This window comes from Dendrobates tinctorius, unplaced genomic scaffold (genome assembly GCF_039654945.1).
Source record: "Dendrobates tinctorius isolate UK_male_01 unplaced genomic scaffold, ASM3965494v1 ptg000285l, whole genome shotgun sequence".
Taxonomy (NCBI): Eukaryota; Metazoa; Chordata; class Amphibia; order Anura; family Dendrobatidae; genus Dendrobates; species Dendrobates tinctorius.
The window spans coordinates 1,372,491-1,395,531 of record NW_027361952.1 but is presented as its reverse complement, the minus strand read 5'-3'; the positions used below and the strand labels follow the sequence as shown (position 1 = coordinate 1,395,531).

At 43.4% G+C, this 23,041-nt stretch overlaps 1 protein-coding gene across 1 annotated transcript in view; it reads left to right on the top strand.

Annotated features, from left to right (window-relative positions):
* Positions 1-10,366, top strand: part of LOC141072659 (granzyme A-like) — a 39,799-nt gene extending 29,433 nt beyond the window's left edge. Inside the window, exons 4-5 of the mRNA XM_073559959.1 lie at positions 4,786-5,043; positions 9,814-10,366. Of these exons, the coding sequence (XP_073416060.1) occupies positions 4,786-5,043; positions 9,814-9,972 (417 nt within the window). The 3' untranslated portion in view covers positions 9,973-10,366. The remainder of the gene's footprint in view (positions 1-4,785; positions 5,044-9,813) is intronic.
* Positions 10,367-23,041: the final 12,675 nt, after the last annotated feature.

Below are 23,041 nucleotides of genomic sequence, written 5' to 3'. Positions count from 1 at the left end.
GTTTTCAATGTTGGGACAGCAATTTTTGGGGAGCACTATACTCTGGAGAATGATAGATGGGGCCCACCATACACTAGAACATTCCAAAGGTGGACATCAGACACTGGAGCAGCATTTACAGGGCCCATTATACACTAGAGCATTAGAAATGGGGCCCATTATGTTTGGAGCATTATTTGGGCCCATAAGACAGTGGAGCTTTATCCATGGGGACCAACATATACTGTAGCATTATGTGGAGCTCATCATATACTGTTTCAAACATTATATGGGACCAATGATTCTGTATGGAGAAATTGATGGGTCTCGTCATGAGATGTAAAAAGTGAAGTATTTTTCATTGTACTATACCGCTATTTCTCTGCCGTATCGGAGCATGATGAGTTGTGGTATGTGTTAAAGGGGCGCTCTTTCGCCCAGGGCACATGAAAACCTGGAGCCAGCCCTCCCCCCCAACAACTTTAGCCAAATAACCCCCATTTTTCAGTGCGTAACTTGTATTATGAAGTTAATTAAGGTTGACAAGCTTAAGTAAGAAGAATTGATGCTTTTGGCATTCAAATGGGCACTGTAGGTGTGTTTCCTGTCCTCCTCTCACTGCTGACTTTTATTCCCCATTGACTTACATTGGGTTTCGTGTTTCGGGACGACCCCGACTTTTCCCTATAATCGGACGATCTTGCTCGACCCGACTTTTGGAAAAGTCGGGTTTCACGAAACGAAACTCGACCCTAAAAAAACAAAAGTCGCTCAACTCTTGTCCTAACCTCTAGCATTAAAACCTTACCATATGTCAATTGATGTAAATGTGAATAAGGGCTAAGGCTAGTTTCACACTAGCGTTTTGGAGCGCAGCGACGGCCTGCGCACGGCCGCCGCTAAGCCCCGCCCCTGCAACGCCTCCGCCGGTAGCTCCGCCCACCGGCACATGACGCTGCATGCGCCCTGCGTCCCCTATCTTTATCACAGGGGGCGCAGGCCGTGCGCAGTATGCGTTTGGCGGCGCACACGCCTTTTTGACGGTGCGCCGACGCAACCAAACTGCAGCAGGTTGCGTTTGGCGCAGGTCGGCGCACCGTCAAAAGGACGCATGTGCCGCCAAACGCATACTGCGCACGGCCTGCGCCCCCTGTGATAAAGATAGGGGACGCAGGGCGCATGCAGCGTCATGAGCCGTGGGCGGAGCTACCGGCAGAGGCTCGGCAGGGGGCGGGGCTTAGCGGCGGCCGTGCGCAGGCCGTCGCTGCGCTCCAACACGCTAGTGTGAAACTAGCCTGAGAAGGACTGATCCGGCTAATAGACACCCAGCCATGGGAAGTTTTATGACTGTATTGTCCAGCTCAAAGAAAAGGGAGGCCACACCTTCATAAGCACAGAATGCAAAAAAACTTGAAACAAAAACCTAAAAAGATGAACTGGAATATAAGTTAGTGTGCACGCAGCATGTAGGAGCATGTTCACACTGGCCACTAAACGAACAAAACCCAAGGTAAAAACAAAATAAGCAAATACCCTGCAGTAAATAAATAAATTGCACTAGTGCATTAAAATAATATAGAGTACTTAGTTAACAGAATTTTGATGAAAATCATGTTTGTTATTTATTTATTTACTGCAGGGTATTTTCTTATTTTGTTTTTATCTTGGGTTTTGTCAATGAAGACAGCTGTACATGCAAGGCTAGTTGGCTACCTCTTCTTTCTTGAATCCCACACAGGGACAGGTATGCAAATTTGTTATCTCTCAAAGCATAGAAAACTATGCTGCAATTGCCACCTAACAGAAGTATCTATGCTGTAAGTAAAACCTATAAATCCAACCCGGGACCTGTTGTTAGGGTTTGTGGACCACACCAAATGTAAATTATGAGAAGGTGCAATCGCAACCCGGGGTCCACCGTGCGGTGATGGAAAAACCGCAACTAGAGGACAATGGCGGAGCGGAGCTGCAAGCAAGCACAGTTAATACACGAGTTAGGGTGCGTTTCACATAGCGACGCACCAGCGATCCCGACAACGATATGACCTGGTAAGGATCGCTGGTGCGTCGCTACATGGTCGCTAGTAAGTTGCCAAACAGGCAGATCTCTTCAACGACGCAGCAACGATCCGACGATCTGTGTAACGACCTCAGCGGTCGTTGGGACCTTGTCACAGCAGCTTTTCTGACGACTTCCACCTGCGTCCCTGAGTTCTGCGTCGCCAACGGGGTCGCTCGTCGGTGTCAAACACAGCGATGCATGCTGGCCAGCGGGACGCTGCCGATGAAAAAATGGCCCAGGACATTCGAGCACGATCAGTGATATCCAGTGGGGGGGGCGGTCGCCGCTATGTGTCACATGTAGCAATATCGCTGTTGCGTCACAAAATCGGTGATGCTTCAGCGATCTTGCTAGCGATCTCGCTATGTGAGACAGGGCCTTTAAACAGCACTCGGTATGAACAGAGTGCAGCATGGCTGCCTCTGATACTCCACAGAGCAGTAACAAAACTGAGAGCACTCTAAGCTATGCCCTGTTAGACATCACAGGAGCATAGAAGAATTGAGACTAGTTGAGGTCCCTATAACTCTCCCCCCACTATGCTGGTGATTGGAACCTGCGCTGACACATGGTGGCTTTTGAGCATGCGCCTGAGGATGCCCGGTGCAGAGGCTAAGTTCAAGTGGGAGTTCCCACCCTACCTTGCCTGTCTAGAAACACACTCGTAGTGCTATTAGCGGCACATGTGCACACAGGGTGGTAACTGTCCCACCTATACACACACAGCAAATACACATGATCTTAGCACACCATGCTAAGATCCCTTTATAGACTGTGCCAATCAGACAGGACCTTGCTCACGGTCCAAACCAGAGTAGGCACAGGACCTGAGCAGCTGACGACCTACCACCAATGAGAGGTTGCACCTCACGAGCATGCTCAGTAGAGTGAATCCTGGACTTAACCTCAGCAACGACTGCCAGCCTCTGTCCACTGTCATTTACCATAGCTGAACCTGGAGAGGCAGCGGTAACAATGCGCACAAACGGAGTCTGAGCAAGACGCCGAGACCGACGTCTTTGCTGAGCAGTATCCACTGCAGTCGAGACTAAATGGGAGACCGCAGAAGAAGATAAGGCTTGGGATCCATCCTGTGCAAAGGGAAAATCCTGGGGGGTACATGGAGCCTAAGGTATACAGCACATGGGTGGTACATGGAGCCTGAGGTATACAGCACATGGGGGGTACATGGAGCATGAGGTATACAGCACATGGGGGGTAAATGGAGCCTGTGGGATACAGCACATGGGGGGTACATGGAGCCTGAGGTATACAGCACATGGGTGGTACATGGAGCCTGAGGTATACAGCACATGGGGGATACATGGTGCCTGAGGTATACAGCATATGGGGGTACATGGAGCCTGAGGTATACAGCACATGGGGGGTAAATGAAGCCTGAGGTATACAGCACATGGGGGGTACATGGAACCTGAGGTATTCAGCACATGGGGATAAATGGAGCCTGAGTTATACAGCACTTGGAGGGTACATGGAGCCTGAGGTATACAACACAATGGCTGTAAGTGGAGCCTGTGGTAAACAGCACAATGGGGGTAAATGGAGCCTGTGGTATACAGCACATGGGGGGTAAATGGAGCCTGAGGTATACAGCACATGGATGGTACATGGGGCCTGAAGTATACAGCACATGGGGGTACATGAAGCCTGAGGTATACAGCACATGGGTGGTACATGAGGCCTGAAGTATACAGCACATGGGGGTACATGGAGCCTGAGGTATTGTAATTACCTTGCACACTGCAGCCGCACAGGAGGACGTGACACTTTCAGCTCTGCTATCTCGCTCAGCAGTGGATGGAGCGGGGAAGGGCAGCGACTCCTGTCAGGGTTGGTTCCTGTGTGCGGAGTCCAGCGTCTCCCTGGTGCAGGCTCGCTGACAATGCAGCCCCCTTGTCTATTGCTGGAACCGGCACCGCAGGAGTCCCCCCACTGACTCAGTCCCTCACCTGGAGCCACACAGCAGGAGTCTCCCGAGTCCCCACTGATGGGAAAAGCGCGGCAAGATACAACGCGCAATTCTTAAGGGACCCGCGGCCAAAAAATAGGGAAAGTGGGGAAAGCGGCTGCGGGCCGCACAAAATTATATGGCGGGCCGTATACAGCCTGCGGGCCGGACGTTCCCCACCCCTGGTATAGAGTACATTTCTGAATCGTTTAATGTTAGCTTCATTGGAAAAAAAACTGTGCTTTTCTTTCAAAAATAAGGAAATTTCTAAGTGACCCTAAACTTTTGAACAGTAGTGTAGCTCTTTCAAAAACAAGTCCGACAATACCTTTACATGTCCAGTCTGTTCATCCGTTACTAAGAAATCAGCTTTTGAATTGATATGCAAATGAGGCTGAAGAACTATGGTAGATCTGAAGTCTCTGTCACTCCAGCTCTATTCCCCGACAAGCACTACCTCTTCCTGCTTGACTGACAAGTCCTTTGCCTGAAGTTATACACAATAGAGGATGTCAGTCAAGCTTGAGGAGGCGGAGCTGAGAGGGAAATTGAGCTGGAGTGACAGAGGCTTGAGATCTACAAATAACTTTTTAGCCTCATTAATTCAAACGATGATGTCTCAGGTATAAAGGAACAGACTTGACCATGTAAATGTGTTGTTGGACTTGTCTTTAAAAGAGCTTGTAGACGCTTATGTCAACTATTGCTCATCTGATAAAAAAAAACTAAAAAGGAATGTCATGCAGATGTTGTTAATTACTATCCTCTATTGCAGTTGAACGGTACAGCAAACTTTGGAGAATTTGTCCAAAACATTTCTCTACCAGAGACCTTTGAAGATCTTGAAGAAAGGACAGTTTGTGAGACAGCTGGATGGGGATGGACTGGAAAGAAATTTGCTAACTGTCTCATGGAAGTAAATGTCACCATTCTAAATAGAAAATTATGTCAGAGACATTTGAAAAATGCAGTGCCAATTACCATGAACATGATGTGCACCAACGTGGGGCCCGAAGGACAGGACACCTGTGTTGTGAGTTTGGAGATATGATTTTTGTTTTTTTGTAGTTGAGAGATCAGAAGAAACAATGTAGAAGAATTAGTGAATTTTCATACAAGAGCTAAACAACAATCAACTTCTTCCTTGCATTAGTTTTTAATAATACTATAGGATAAAACTGCATATGGTGCCTTCAGTTCATAGTCACAAACAGCCCAAAATTCAGGGCTTAGATATGGGCAGCCCGGTGGCTCAGTGGTTAGCACTGCACCCTTGCAGCACTGGGGTCCTGGGTTCAACATCTGCAAGGAGTTTGTATGTTCTTCCTGTGTTCGCGTGGGTTTACACCAGGTTCTCCCCTTTCCTCAAACAAAATACTGATAGGGAATCTAAATTATAAGTCCCAATAAAGACAGCGATGATGTCTGTAAAGTGCTGTGGAATTAATGGCGCCATGTGAGTAAAATAAATACAGTATATACTCGAGTTTAAGACCATTATTTTAGGATGTAAGTGCCCCCTCTCTGTTTATACTCGAGTCATTGTCCCAGGGGGTCGGCGGGAGAGGGGGAGCGGCAGGAGCAGGCGGCTGTCACATCATACTCACCCCCTCCTGGCGCAGTCTCTGCACTTCCCTGCTTCTCAGATGGTCTCCGGCGCCGGCAGCTCTTCCTGTGCACAGCGGTCACGTGGTACCGCTCATTAAAGTAATGAAAATGCCCGCGATTCCACTCCCATAGGCGTGGAGCGCATATTCATTACTTTAATGAGCGGTACCACGTGACCGCTGAGCACAGGAAGAAGCTGTTGGTGCTGGAGACCATCTGAGAAGCAGGGAAGTGTAGTGACCGCACCAGGAGGGGGGTGAGTATGACAGGGAGGATGGGGGGAGCCATGCAAACAGCATGGGGAGGACAGGGGAGCCATGCATACAACAGGTGAAGGATGGGGGAGCCATGCATACACATACAACAGGGGGAGGACGGGGGAGCCGTGCATACAGCAGGGGGAGGACGGGGGAGCCGTGCATACAGCAGGGGGAGGATGGGGGGAACCGTGCATACAGCAGGGGGAGGACGGGGGAGCCATGCATAGACCAGGGGGAGGACGAGGGAGTCGTGCATACAACAGGGGGAGGACGGGAGAGCCATGCATACAGCAGAGGAAGGACAGTGGAGCCATGCATATGTAATATTGTGCAGGTACCGATAATGTCAACACGGATCAGAGACAGACCAAGAGGTAAAGGGTTTATTTACAGGGGATAGTGTCTCCACGCAGGGAGAGGCAGTGGGGGTAAAACTAACAGAGTAAAATGTCTTAACGGAACATTAAAGCTAGACAAAGCTTTCAAACAGTTAAGAGGGGTGAAAACGGTTAAACGAGTATTCTTGCAACTTATCAGTCTGATGAAGTCTTGATTGAAGTGTCATCTTTTCCAACGTTGGCACCGTCAACAGCGGCACTTGAAGTCTCTGTAGTCTCTCTATCCTCCTGGGACACGGGAACTCCGGGTGTTATGAATGGGTCACCGAGGAGGATAGCAGGCCCAGGCTAAGCCACAGAAAACAGAGAGGTTGGTAACTAAGCGGATTGCAGACCCCTGATCTTATCCACACAACCAGCAGTAGCCATGGAGCGTACCTACGATGATCCTAGACGCCTCGGCACAGCCGGAGAGCTAACTAAGCCTAAAGCAAGAAATGGGAAATCTAAACTGCCCCGGAGAAGACCCCAAAGGAATAGATAGCCCCCAAACATATATTGTCAGTGAGACAAGATGAAAACACAAACGCAGGCAGGAAAATAGACTGAGCAAATGATGGGGCCCACACTGACTAGACAGGAAAGGAAAGACACTGTCTGCAATCATGCACAAAACCCTGCAAAAAGTCCAACACGTCTGATGCACAAAAAGACTGAAGTCGCACGACTTCGCCCCCACTATATCAGCACTCTGGTATATTCTGAAAGCAAAGCAAAAAGAGACCAATATAACAGGAAACAAAACAAACTGGCACAAGCAGTAACATATGGGCGGTGATTCAGCACAGCCCCAGCCGGAGCTGGTTGACCTGCACTAAGCAGAGATAGACAAAACCAGATCAAATGCAAACAGAATAGCAAATGAACCACTTAGCTGAACCATGCAGGGACAGAGCAGGAGACTTCAGACCTCAGAAGGCACAGGAAGAAAATCACCAGCAGGGATAGAGGGAGTCAGCTGTCTTAAGTCCCAATCTGAAACCCCAGATCTCCAATCGTCTTCCTCATTATCAGGTGGCAAGCCTCTGTCAATCAGATCAGCTCCACTTCCTCCAGTAACCACCAGAGGGAGCCCAGAAAGAGAACACGCAACCCCTCTGTCAATCTGACCAGCTCCACTACCTTCAGTAATCGCCAGAGGGAAGCCAGAGAGAGAATTCACAACATCCGGGCTTAAAGCAGGAGGCAGGGGGACGCTGTGAAACTGGGTCTCCCCTGCTCTGAGTCTCTGCATGTCAAGCTAACAGTCTCTCCAAAGGAGCGATGCGCACACTGCAAAGTCTCTCTGCCACACTCAGGGGTTCTGGCCTGTCACAGCGTGCACGGGGCTGTGCGCTTGGGTTGCTGTCTCTGCACTGTCGGGGGAAAGTCTCCTCTGATCACAGTGGCTTCTGCATTCATGTACTCACAGACAGCGCTCTCTCTATCACGTCTCTCAATCCTCTGATCGTGAGTCCACTCTATCCTGGAGCGCGTTGCTGCAGCCTGCTCTCTCTGGGTTGCGTGCTGCTCTGAGTCCCACGTGCTCTGCTTTTGCGCCCTCAGCCTGCACAGCTTCCTGTCCACTGTCCCTTCTCTTCCCCCACTGCCCCTGACAGTCACATGGTGCAGTCCGTCCAAGTCAGCAAGTCTTTCCCCCGGCAAACCTGCTGCCTGGCTATGTGGTTCCGGACACGGAACAGGGGAGGTATCCCCCTTCTAACTCTTCTTACTCTTCACCCACTTACAAATAAAACAGGGGGAGGACGGAGGAGCCATGCATACAGCAGGGGGAGCCACACGTACCAGGACAGTGATGATGGGACAAGGCATACCTGGCTTATACTCAAGTCAATAAGCTTACCCTGTTTTCCGTGGCAAAATTAGGTGCCTCGGCTTATACTCGAGTGTATACGGTACATATTTTTATATATATATATATATATATATATATATATATATACAGTATATCTCAAGGAATGAAGGAAAGGGGAACACTTGGCAAGGACTGGCTTATAGAAGTTCACAGTATATAAAAAGATGATATATGGTACATATACACCCTATTTGATAAGGTAGAGAGAGGGGATAGGTAGCTGGGTCTAGTCTAGGTATGCCATTCAAAAAGGGAACATACACCTATATACCTGTACATCTGCAATCCAAAGGCAGGAGTAGAAAAGTGGCCACAAAATCCAAGTATTCCCAGTCAGATAAAGGAATGGAAAAAAATATGTAAAAAAATAATTCTGTAAAGATATAAATAGAGATGAGTGAATTTGATCGGGTCAGGGCTTATTCGGCCAAGCAAAAGAGCTTACCAAATAGCTGCATCGGGAACCCGGATACCTGGATCGCTTCCGATAATCAAATGTTTGGTGCTGCAGCTGCATCAGTTGCGGCTGTGTGACAGTCACAGCACATGCATGGAGTGCCCAACAAACAGGCTCTCCATGCATGTACTGTGACAAATCCGCGACACATACAGCTGCGGCGGCGATCAGCTGATCAGCCAGAGCAATCCAGGAAGCCGGATTCCCTCTGTAGCTTATTCGGTAAGCGCTAGAGCTTGGCCAAATAAGCCCTGACCCGATCAAAGTCGCTGAACTCTAGATATAAATATTACCCAACAATAATAGAAAGCAATGCTGGACAGACACTAAGTAAGTAGACAGGGTCACACCACATAGTCATATTCATAGGGATTCGGCACAGAAAATCTGCAAGATAAATTACGATTTAAAAAAGCTTCAAATTCGGCATGAAAATCTGCATTAATATGATGCAAGTTGTTTTACATTTCATTACTTGTAATGAAATGTGTTCTAGCGCTACATTCACAGTTGTCAGCAAGCACACTATTAAAAGGAAGCTGTCACTGGGATTTTCCCACCTAGTCTTCTAATCTGTGAGCAGCATAATGTAGGGGCAGAGGTGCTGATTCCAGCAACCAATCACTGGGCTGCTTGCTGTCATTTTAATAAAATAACAGTTTTATCAGCAGAAAATTAGTAGTAATTCTGCTGCCAGGTAGCCCTTCATATTCATGAGTTCTATTTATCCATCCCCCATCATGCAAATCATGAGTGGATGCTCTGCGCAAAAATTGGGGTCCAAATGCAAAATACGTAACAGGTCCCACCTGTTCTCATGAATACTTAACAACTACATTGCAAAATTCAGATTTCAGCCCCACACCCACGGCTACACTGGTGAGCTTAGGAACACCCATTAAACACCTACTTTAGGGTGTAGTTTTACAAAGCAACATGCTATTTGCTCCCTAGTTCTCAGGACTGTCCCAGCAAAATGGGGATTGGTAACATATTCACGCACCACTTGTATAATGCGGCAGAGGGTCTTATAGGACCTGGAAGCAGATGTGACTGTAACCTCTGCACCACTGTCCTGGCAAGAAAGTATGTAAAGAAATGTCAGCCCTGAAGACTGGAATTGCGAATTTAGTTGAGCACTAAAAGGAAAATCTGACCTTTTAATATATGACATGCCATTGAGACAAAAATCACTATTAAAATTGTGCAAATTTTTCTTTCACAGGGTGATTCAGGCGGTCCCTTGATATGTGATGGCATCTTCAGAGGAATCCTTTCTTTTGGGACACATCCTTGTGGAATGCGAAACGGAGCAGCCGTGTATACTCGACTAACTGAGGAATATATAAACTGGATCAAGAATAAAATAGAGCGTCAGCGCTAATTCATCACCATCCTGTTATTTGTAGCCATTTTACTTTATAATAATCCTAGAATCAAACATTCCGGGATTTAATAAGTCTCCTTGAACAAAGGCCGAGTGGTTGGGGCTACATTGATGACATGTCGCTAGACCAAAAACATCAGGGCAACTTGTCTGTGAGTTGCTTATGCGCAACTATTTTAAAGCTGTGATTTTGCTATAACAAAATTGTCAAATCATAGATAAATTACCCCCAAGTCTGCGATTTCAATGTAAAGAGACACACATCGCTGAGTAGCTCCAGTCTACAGTGTACCAATCACTATGTCCAAAGACATACTGATAGGGAATTTAGATTGTGAGCCCCATCGGGGACAGTGACGATGATGTGTGCAAACTGTAAAGCGCTGCGGAATTTGTTAACGCTATATAAAAATAAAGATTATTATTATGTCAAAAGTGCCTAGTGTCAGCTCTTACTTTATTTCTGCTGCTGGCCTCCTGCATATTCCATTTTTTGTTATTGGGGTTTTTTTTATATCCACTAAACGGTTTCAGAAATTTGAGTCTTAATTAGTGCTAATTTTAATGGTCTCTATCAAGGACGCATTGCTCAAGTCACAGGGTGTCATGTCCGCCATGTTTGTCATGTCTGTTTTGTCTCAAGAACTCCTGGAGCGATGTGCATATCTTGTCTGCTGTCCTGCATGTTCGCTAGAGCATTGTGCACACTCACCTCATGTCTGAGCTGCAGGATGCCTGCGTTTCTGCTCTGCCTTCTGTGATCTTCTTGTCTTGTCTGGAGTCCCTGATCATGTGTCCCTGCCTGGATCCTGCACTGTCTGGTTCGGCAATCATCTCATCATGTCTGGAACGCTGATCATGTGACCTGTCTAGGTTTCAGCACTGGATCTGCAGTCGTCTCGTCATGTCTGGAACTCTGATCATGTGACTGTGCTCTGTTATCCTGTGGATCTGATCCCGGAAGTGCTCCCCTGGTCCTGACCTGGAAGAGGAGGTGCTATGCCCTATATCAGGCCGCCCCTTCCTATGCTCAGCGCCTGAGTATTGTGTGGTGTCCCTGCATGGCTGCTTGGTCTGTGGGGCGCTCCCTCTATTCTGTGCCCTTGCACTCTGCCCTGTCGTGCATCTCTGCACACGCTCCGTGCTCGTATTCCGTCTCTTGTCTTGTGCCATGTCTTGTGTTGTCCTTCGTGCCATGTTCTGTCCCTGCTCTGCTTTGCCTTGTAGTCCTTGTTTGCTCTGTTTCTGTCCTCGTGTCATGTCTTGCTCTGCTTTGTGGCTTCAGGTACCCTGCCTCTGTCTCTGTCCCTGGCGTGCCTCTCTGCACGCGCAGGACTCTGCCTCGCCTGTCCCTGGCGTGCCTCTCTGCACGCGCAGGACTCTGCCTCACCTGTGCCTGGCGTGCCTCTCTGCACGCGCAGGACTCTGCCTCGCCTGTCCCTGGCGTGCCTCTCTGCACGCGCAGGACTCTGCCTCGCCTGTCCCTGGCGTGCCTTTCTGCATGTGCAGGACTCTGCCTCGCCTGTGTACCTTGTCTAGTCCCAAGGCCCTGCCTTGGCCCGGCTCTGGGCTTCGGCCTACGCTCCGCTGCTAGACTGTCCCTGTCCCTGTCATGCCCTCTGCATGCGCAGGTCTCTGCCTTGTTCTTTTTTTTTTTAATTCTTTATTTTCAAGTTTAAACCACACCATAAGACAGAACATCGTTTTACAAATACAGATGGTTAAAGGTTGCTTAGACGTCGGTCCAAGGTGTTAAAAAATAAAAAAGGGGTGAAAACAAAGGGGGGAGGGAAAAGTGGGTGGGAAAAAGAAAAAAGAAGAAGGGAAGGGAAAAGAGGGATACATAATAGCAAACAATAACAATAACATCAACAAAAAGCAGTCGTCGGCATCGACACTAGCAATAAATGAGTGTATTATAAAAATAGAGTAGGTGAACAGTTTTATAAGTAACCTTGGAACCAGCTACCCCAAAATAAAGGCCATCAGGTCTAAGTAAGACTCATGTATTATCCGATCTCTCACCTCGAGGATTATCCCCCAGATATCTAGTCCACGGGGCCCAGGTCAACACATAAGATTTGTGGTTGAAGACCTCCCAGCTAGACAGCTCCTCCAGATGAGAAATCTGATTTATCTTACCATGCCACTCCTCCAATGTGGGGGGAGCGGCATCTTTCCAATGAACAGCTATTAGTTGTTTTGCAGCACTTAGCATCAATGGGAGTAGGCCATGTTTTTTTGGTAAGAAATCCTTTGATGGGCATGAAAGAAGAACCTCCGTAGCCCTGAGATTGGTCTTTATTAATTGCAATTTCTTGAGAACTAGCTCGACACCGTCCCAAAAATGTCTCAATTTGGGACAATCCCAGAATATGTGTGTATGATGTCCTCCAGAGTTGAGGCATCTCCAACAAGCATCATTATCAGCAAGACCCCTCTGAAAGAGCTTCGCGGGAGTCCAATGCCACCTGGTCAATATTTTATAAGAATTTTCTTGCAAAAGAACACACCTGGAGAATCCCCGTGCACTACATAGCATTCTAGATACTTGTTTCTCTGTGAACGTAGTATTAAGTTCCATTTCCCAGGAGTAAATAAATGAGGGCTTAAAATGTACTCCCGGAGAGATCAGATGTGAGTAAATACGAGACAGGATTTTTAGCCGTGGAAGCGGGAGTTTGATCATAATATCTAACCAGGACCAGTTCGATTTGGTCGGGAATTTCTTCCTAAACTGTAGAAGCGTACGTCGAATGTGCTGGCACTGAAGAAAATTAGTTGGTTGACTCATTGCATTTGATGGCCAAACTCCTCCCTGTAATATTTTATTACCGTAAAAGCTATTCAATGTATCTCTAGGGAGGGTAGACCATAGATAATAAGGATCCTGAAAATCAAAATCCAATAGAAACGGTATTGAGCTAATCGGCGTTAATGTCGAAGGAAAAGTGTCCTCCGGTAATTCCCCCAACATCAATCTTTTGATACGTAATGTAGTAGAAGTTATCTCGTCCAGTCTAAGAGTAACCGGTGGTTTAGCCCTAGTCCATAGATAAGGCAAACCTCTCGGGCCCAGTAAAGCCAGGTCGACACAAGCTCCCTCCCCACCCTCAGTGCAAGACACCACCTTTAACCATCTGCCAAGGTGGATTGCTTTATAATATACTAGGGGGTCTGGAACTCCCAATCCACCAGAGGAGACTGGGTAAGTAAGAAGCCTATAAGGCAACCTAGCCGGTTTAGATTTCCAGATAAATTTTCCTATTAGTGACTTTAATGACCCAAAAAAGGTCAGGGGTATCTGAATCGGTACCATATTCATGGCATACAAAATGATAGGCAAGATATATGCCTTAAACACGTTGATGCGACCCAACCAAGATAAAGTGGGTAGGTTATATTTATGCATCAGATTGGTAACTTTCTTCAATAAGGGTATGAAATTACTTTGAAATAAGTTAGTGGGGTCCCTAGTTATGAATATTCCTAAGTATTTAATAGAGCCATTAGCCCAAGAGAAGGGAGTCTGCGTACGAAGAATGGAAAGTTGGGAATGAGGGAGAGTGATATTTAACGCTTCAGATTTGGCTAGGTTAATTTTAAAATTGGAAAGGGAGCCAAACTGTTGAAAAATTCGGAGGATGATCGGGAATGCCTGAGATGGGTTGGATATGAGGAAAAGCAAATCATCTGCGAAAGCTAGCGTTTTAAATGTAACCGCGCCCACCGACAACCCCTTTATGCGTTGTTCTTGTCTGATGCTTTGTATCAAAGTTTCTATAACCAAAATGAACAAAGATGGGGACAGAGGGCATCCCTGCCTAGTCCCATTGTGAATCTCCAAGCTTTTTGATAGGGTGCCATTTATCCTGACCCTGGCCGTCGGTTGGGAGTAGAGAGAGAGGACTGCTGTTATATATTGAGGAGGAAAACCGAATTTAATTAACACCTGCTCCATGAATCTCCAGCACACTCTGTCAAAAGCCTTCTCGGCATCCGTTGACAAGAGTACCAAGGGGACCTGCCGGGTTTTGGCAAACATTATAGACTGTATGACCTTAGTGGAGTTATCTTTCCCTTCCCTACCCCTCACAAAGCCTGCCTGATCCGCATGAATCAATTTGGGTAAAAAGTTGCTTATTCTACCCGCTAGTATTTTAGCCCACAGTTTTATGTCCGCATTAAGTAATGAAATTGGTCTATAGCTGGTGCACAAGTTGGGGTCCTTACCCTCCTTCGGGAGAACCGTAATATATGCCTCCAGTGATTGCTTAGGGGGAAAAAGGAATTAAACAAGGTCACCAATTGAGGTAAGAGTGATTTTATAAACTTTTTATAATATATAATGGGGAGACCATCCGGGCCTGGGGCCTTTCCATTTGGAATGGTGGAAAGAGTATCCAAAATTTCTTTAGGGGTAACCAGAGCAGTTAACAAAGTTTGGCCTTCCGGGGTTATTTTAGGTAAAACTAGTGGAGCCAGGAACTCTCTAATTTTTTCTATAGCTTTTATTGGATCTTGCATACTATCTGGTATGCTTAGATTATATAAGCTGTCATAAAAGGATCTAAACTCCTCGGCAATATCAGCGGTCTCGAAAATTGAGGAGCCATCCAGAGTTTTGAGTTGCCTAATAAACGTCCTTTCCTGCTGCTTTTTAAGCAATGAAGACATAAGCTTGCTGCTTTTATTGCCATGGAGATAGAACCTCTGTTTACATCTCATATAGGTTTTGGCCGATTGGATATTTAAAAGATTTTTTAGTGAATTTCTTAGGTCCGTCAGTTCAGTTAGTGTCTTAGTTACTTGAGATCTCTTATGCAATCTTTCCAATGAATTAATTTGGTGCAAAATAGACACAACCTGTTTTGTCCTTTCTTTTTTGAGATGGGAACTCAAAGCTATAAATTCTCCCCTCATTACCGCTTTATGTGATTCCCACACCACAGGTATGGATGGGCCAGAGTGCAGATTTGTCTGAAAAAAGAATTCCAGAGTGTCAGTCAGTCTCGTAATGTGGGAATCTGAATCTAATAATGTCTCATTAAGCGACCAAGACCTGAAGGGTTTCTATGCCTATGTCGAGAAAAATAGGAGCATGGTCCGATAGTGAGATAGCGTCTATGGTCGCATTTTTGACTAATGAGAGGTAAGTTGTTTGTGTCAATATATAGTCAATTCTATGATAGCTACCACACGGATGGGAATAAAAAGTGTAGTCTCTGCCCGAAGGAGAGAGTGTCCTCCAGGGGTCTATCAAGTGTAATTCTTGGAAAGAAAGGTGTAGTTTTCTCAGTGCCTTTTGAGAAAGGGTCGACTTGCCCGTGGAAGTATCCAAAGATGGATTAAGTGGTACATTAAAATCTCCCCCCATCAGCAATAAACCTTCAGTAAATAGTTTTAAGGTATCCATTGTCCTGCACAGCCATCCAATCTGATTCTTGTTTGGGGCATATAAGTTACATAAGGTAACTTTGGTATTGGCAATAAGGCCCTTCAGTATAATATACCTTCCTTCGGAATCTGAAAGGCAATCATGCAAGACAAAAGGAACACCTTTTTTAATAGCAATACTCACTCCTCTAGATGCCGACCCACCTGTACTATGATACCAGGTCGGGTAACGAGATCTGGACATGTCTGGTACTCTACCCGCTTTAAAATGTGTCTCCTGTAGAAAGATCACACTAACTTTTTTTGCATGCAGAAGGTTCAATACCTGATTTCTCCTACATGGGGAGAGTAGCCCCTTTACATTATACGAAGCCACTACTATAGTGGCAAATTTTTCCTTGTCACCCATAGTAAATTAGATATAGCAAAAGAAAAAATAAATGATAAAGTGTCCCATGCCGACAGACCACAAAAAATACAAAATGCAAGGTAAAATAACAGTAACCAATAGATAACAATAACCAACTACCTGCCTGCGGCAGGAGCAGGGGGTCCAACATGCCCCCCATGACAGAGCAGGGAATCACATCCCCAACACACGAGTAGCACATGATAGCTTATACGGCAGTTAAATGAAAGCATCAACACCTAGGCAGGTGCCAATCAAGGAAAACTAAAGTGACCCAAAACATTGCAAAGTTAAACCAAAACTACTGGGTCCAAATGTAAGAAAATGCGACTAGACCATATAAAACAAAATTCAGGGGAGCATCTCTTTTCTTGCCCCAGATTTCCCTCGCTTAGGGGGCATGCGTCTCTTCACTGAGGCCCAATCCCCCTGACCTCCTGTATAAGCGTTGATAGGAGGAGGTGTGCGAAGATCCATTTCCAAAGGTAACCATGAAGGAATATCAATAGAAGCAATGTCAAAAGTGTCCCATATTTTGCTTAAGTCTTCGGGACTTCTCACTGTTACTTGTTTGCCATCCCCATTTACCGATATTCCAAACGGAAACAGCCATTTATAGAGAATTTTACGCGAGCGTAATATTTCCAATAAGGGTCTCAGGATTCTTCTCTTTGCAAGGGTCGACGGCGCAATGTCCTGGTAGAGTTGTATGGCAGATCCTTCGTAGGCGAGATTTTTAACATAAACCAAAAAATTCTACTTAAACAAATTTATTATAAAATATATAATCTTTATTAGGTCAAAAAAGACACCAACATTAAAATAAAAAAATATAAAAAATCCTACAGAAGAGGCGGTCATCATGCACAGTTAGACAATATATATAATTTTAAATCCCAAAAGGGAAAAAATAGGAATCATACAATATTATATTACATGTAGTCAATTTATCCCATCATTTTTTATCATACTATCAAAAATCAATTTATTATATGGCCAAATTTATCATTAGTATAAAGAAGCATAAAGTGCATAGTGCATTTTAAATATAAAGTAATTAGGCCATAATGGTGTGGGGTTAAACCAAAAACTACCCACCTGAATTCATACTGTGTACGTGACCACCACCGCCTCACACTCCAACGCGCGTTTCACACGTGGTTTCTTCAGGGAGTGATAAAGTGAGTGGGCTACATGCTGGTTTTTATAACACAATGATCTAGCAGGATACCAATCAAAAGCGCTCTGCGGCGCATCGCCAGCTGCCATATTGATGACGATCCCGCTGCAAATCTCGCGGTAACATCGCCAAAAAGCGCGATGGCGCCGTCTGTGATGTCACAAGCGAGACTCCCGACTGGGCATGCGCCAACAACGGAAGCAGGCGATGCGCACAGCACTAGTGTGGCCATTGTATCTAAGGGCAAGTTTGAGGGCAAGCACCATTCATGTATAAAGCGTGATTACAAGTCCAATATAAATACATAATATTAAAACGTGATACAATAAAGTGGCGTCTACAAGAGACAACCATACTATTGGCTATGTGTGAATTAATTATCTGTGTGTAAATCACCAGAAATGGGCGATGCACACAACAACAATATGGCCATCACATTTAAAGACAAGTATAAGGACAAACACCATTCAAAATATAAAACGTGTTTGTAAGTGCAAAAATAAAAAATGAAACGTGATACAATAAAGTGACGTCTTCAAAGACAAAATGTATATATATACATACATAAAATTATAAGAATAAATATAAATATACAAATACATATACAATTTTTTTAAAGTGAAAAAAGTGAAAATAATTTTTCTTCCTCTAACTTGAATGATGAATGTCCTCATAATGGCAAAAAGGATTTTCTTAAATTATTCCCTTCCCCTTCTTCAAAAAGACACATATTCCTTCTCTTGCTCTTCACACTACTGATTTCTTCTCCCACATAGCAAAAAAACTTAATGGACAATAGGAACACTGTATAATAAAATAAACATATGTTATAACATTTCATCAAGAATACATTGCTCAATAAAAGAACCCATGTCCACTTGCAGACCCACCACAGAAATTGGATTGATTAAAAAAGAAAATAAATGAAAAACATATTTAGTGTTATGAAGGGACAATTACTACAAATAGACTATAATACCCCCATCAAAAGAAACCTCTTCTTTAAAGTCTACAGAAAGCTGGAGCAACCCCATTGGTCATTAAGACCATGCGGTTTCATTGTTCTCAAAATGGTGATCCACTGACACTCTTTTTGGGCTAACCTATTCATGAGGTTCCCCCCACGAATACCCAAATGAATCATATCAATACCTCTGACTTGAAGATCAATATTTCCAGAAGGATGAAATTTTCGATAATGAGCAGGTAATGTTTTCAACTTAGCTACATCTTCTTTTCGTGATTCATCCGAATCAATAAGTCTCGCAGATTTTATATCCCTTACATGTTCCAATATCCGTACACGAAGTTGCCTTGATGTAAGACCTATATAAATAAGTCCACATGGACATGTAAGATAATATATAACTGACATAGTTTTGCAATTGATTGCATGAGTAATTTTGTAATCCCTTGTCTTAGAAGAATTGCAAAAGGTCTCGGTTTTTACCATATATTTGCATGCACTGCAATCCCCACATGATCGTGAACCCCACTTTGGACCTTTGGAGTTGAATATAAAATTAGATTTGGGGGCAACATAATGACTATGAGTGATAGTTTCCCCTATAGTTTTGCTCCTTCTTGCAACAATCAAAGGTTTATTTTCAATATACTTACTCAATCCTGGATCTTGTTTCAATATTGGCCAATATTGATTAAAAACATCCGTCATATCCCTCCATCTTCCATGATAGTTAGTAATAATACGTAAACGAGAATCCTCCTTCTTTAATTGTTTACCTTGAAGAAGTGTATTACGATCCATATTTTTAACTTGTTGGTATCCTCTATCAACATCTGAAGAATTATATCCTCGATTTAAGAATCTTGATGTGATGTCTCTAGCTTGAACTTCAAATTCATCAACAGTGTCACAAATTCTCTTTGCCCTAATGAATTGACCTTTGGGAATTGCCCTAATTGTACGTCTTGGATGAGCAGATCTTGCATGCAGTACCGAGTTAGTACTTGTTTCCTTACGGTAGATGGTACTATGAATATTTCCGAGTTGATCCACTGTAAACTGAAGATCCAAAAAATCAATTTTCTCTCTGGAAATCTTGAAGGAAAGCTTAATATTCCAATTATTTGAATTTAGATGTACTAAAAAATCATCCAAATCAGATCTGTTACCCTGCCAAATGAATAACAGGTCATCAATAAAGCGCATCCAACTGACCACAGAGGGACTTTGTACATTAGATAAATATGCCAACATATGTTCTCGCTCCCATTGGCCCATAAAGAGGTTGGCATATGAGGGCGCAAAAGACGCCCCCATAGCCACTCCCCTTTGCTGTACATAGAATCGATCTTTGAATGTAAAGTAGTTATGCATTAAGGCATATTCCAACAATTCAAGAAGAAGTTGCATCAATTCTCTATCCATACCTTTATTTGTTAGAAAAAATCTGGCTGCTGAGATGCCGAGTCCATGTTCTATACAAGTGTATAGGGACTCGACATCTCCAGTGATAAAGAACATGTCTGGCTCTAGATTAATTCCATGTAGTCTTTGCAGAACCTCCCCGGAATCCTTCACATAAGATGGCAACTCTTCAACACAAGGCTTCAAATAATAATCCAGAAATCTACAAACTGGTTCATTTAAACCGCCACATCCGGATACAATGGGCCTACCGGGTGGATTGGTCAAATCCTTATGGATTTGGGGCAAAAAATATATTGTTGGCACAACTGGAAAGTTAACCCGTAATCCTTCCCACACTGTTTTGGTAATATAACCTTCTTTAAGTGCTTCGTCCAAAATATGAAACAGGTTTTTCTGAAAACTGGCTGTGGGGTCTGAAGCTAATCTCTTATAACAACTAGTGTTATTTAATTGAGAGAAAGCCTCCTTCTCATATTGCTTTACCGGCCAGACCACCACATTACCACCTTTATCTGCTTGTTTTATCACTACCTGCTTCATATTTTTCAATTCATTCAATGCTTGTCGTTGTTCTTGTGACATATTATCATATGGCCTGTATATTTGCAATTGATACAACTCATTGCATACCATTTTCACAAATACTTCTATGGAGGAATTAAGCGTAATTGGTGGAAAATTTTTAGATTTTTTTCTAATAAAATCTGGAAACTTACTTTGTGGATTCTCCTGCTGTTCAAGTAATAAATCTTCTAATATCTTGAGCGCTTCCAATTCTGCCTCTGTAGAAAAAGACGCATCAAAAGAATTTTTGTTGTCATGAAACTTTTTAAGTAAAAGTTTCCGGGCAAAGAGAAAGACATCTTTAATTGCAATAAATGTATCGAAATTAGATACAGGACAAAATGTTAAACCTAAAGATAAAACCGATAAATGAGCAGATGTCAATTTGATATCGGACAAATTAATTACCTTAAAGTTGTCATCTCGTTTGCCATCCTGATAATTGGATTTCCGTTTTTGTATCATTTGGCGAGTGTTATAGGGTCTTGAATTTGTTGAGGCACTTGTATCCGTTGAAATATGCGATGAGGAACTAGCTATAGAAACTACTGAATTTGAACGAAATCGATTATCATTTTTCCTCCATTTATAAACCCTATTTTGTTGATAGTCCAACTGATCACGTTGAAATTTTTCCGTCTTAGATTGTTTTAATTCACGTTCCCATTTTGTATAGCTTTTATTCAAATCCTCTTCAAAAGAGGTTAGATCAGCCAAGGACAATTTTTCTTTTAATCTGTCCTGTATAATATGAATTTGACTTTCAATTGTTTCTAATTTTTTCTGATCAAGGGAGATGATTAATTCCAAGAAAATCTTTGAACAGTTTTGACATGCTTCCTCCCACCTTTTAATAATATTCACATCTTCCACTGGGAAAGATGGAAAGATTTGAACTCGCAAGCCACGAGGTACTAATTTAAGTTGCAAATATTGCTCAAGAGTCTTGCTATTCCACCATGTTTTGGTCCGTTTGAATAGGAGTTCTCTGAGCTGCTGCTTATCTAATTCAAAATTACCATCATTAACATCAGAAGTGACATTCTTATCTGAATTGTCCCCAAAAATAGTAGAGATTTGTGTAAGCCAGCTGGTGTCCCGGCTTTTGTAATCCATAGTCAAAAGGGTAGCTCCTGAAAAGATACAATACACTTATTTCAAATAAAGGAGATTTAACAGATATTTTAACCCTAAGTTTCTATATAGATTTTAAGTAGATACCAGAAACATAAACCAAAAAATTCTACTTAAACAAATTTATTATAAAATATATAATCTTTATTAGGTCAAAAAAGACACCAACATTAAAATAAAAAAATATAAAAAATCCTACAGAAGAGGCAGGTCATCATGCACAGTTAGACAATATATATAATTTTAAATCCCAAAAGGGAAAAAAGAGGGATCATACAATATTATATTACATGTAGTCAATTTATCCCATCATTTTTTATCATACTATCAAAAATCAATTTATTATATGGCCAAATTTATCATTAGTATAAAGAAGCATAAAGTGCATAGTGCATTTTAAATATAAAGTAATTAGGCCATAATGGTGTGGGGTTAAACCAAAAACTACCCACCTGAATTCATACTGTGTACGTGACCACCGCCGCCTCACACTCCAACGCGCGTTTCACACGTGGTTTCTTCAGGGAGTGATAAAGTGAGTGGGCTACATGCTGGTTTTTATAACACAATGATGTAGCAGGATACCAATCAAAAGTGCTCTGCGGCGCATCGCCAGCTGCCATATTGATGACGATCCCGCCGCAAATCTCGCGGTAACATCGCCAAAAAGCGTGATGGCGCCGTCTGTGATGTCACAAGCGAGACTCCCGACTGGGCATGAGCCAACAACGGAAGCAGGCGATGCGCACAGCACTAGTGTGGCCATTGTATCTAAGGGCAAGTTTGAGGGCAAGCATCATTCATGTATAAAGCGTGATTACAAGTGCAATATAAATACATAATATTAAAACGTGATACAATAAAGTGGCGTCTACAAGAGACAACCATACTATTGACTATGTGTGAATTAATTATCTGTGTGTAAATCACCAGAAATGGGCGATGCACACAACAACAATATGGCCATCACATTTAAAGACAAGTATAAGGACAAACACCATTCAAAATATAAAACGTGTTTGTAAGTGCAAAAATAAAAAATGAAACGTGATACAATAAAGTGACGTCTTCAAAGACAAAATGTATATATATACATACATAAAATTATAAGAATAAATATAAATATACAAATACATATACAATTTTTTTAAAGTGAAAAAAGTGAAAATAATTTTTCTTCCTCTAACTTGAATGATGAATGTCCTCATAATGGCAAAAAGGATTTTCTTAAATTATTCCCTTCCCCTTCTTCAAAAAGACACATACAGTATTCCTTCTCTTGCTCTTCACACTACTGATTTCTTCTCCCACATAGCAAAAAAACTTTTTTTAACATCCCTTGAAGCAGACAAAATAACATTGGTGTCCACATAACTCAACAAGCCACAGATCACATCCCTCGGGGGTTCAGAGGGCTTAGGCCTGGGTCTGAGCGATCTATGGACCCTCTCAATTGCAATTTGGTCGCATTTTTCTTGCGGGATTAGGAGAGCAAAGATTTATTTTGTGGATTTTTCCAGTATTTCTGCAGAAACACTTTCAGGCAATCCTTTAATCCTTATATTTTTTCTGCGACTTCTGTTCTCTTGATCTTCCAAGGCCAGAAGAGAATTATTAAGCTGTGCTCTGTGGTAGTCCAAATGGTCCCTCATGGCATTAGAGTGGCTAATGAGAGAAGACTGAGATGCTTCAAGGGACTCCACTCTGTTACCAATATGTGACAGATCTGCTCTCATACCAGATATCTCTGTAACCAAAGGTTTTAATGCTTGGGTCAGAAGTTTTTTAAATACTGATCTAGAGAACTTCCCAGAGTCTGAGTGGGTAATGTCGCTGCCTGAGACATCTTCACTTGAGTCCGAGTCCTCGACCCATTCCTCTACCTCAGCATTTGTATGTAGCTTTTTTGGTGTGGTTCTAGCCGACCCAGGTTTATTTTTCAAAAATTTCTCCATTTCGCTTTGCCTGCCTTGATGTACCCTAGTAT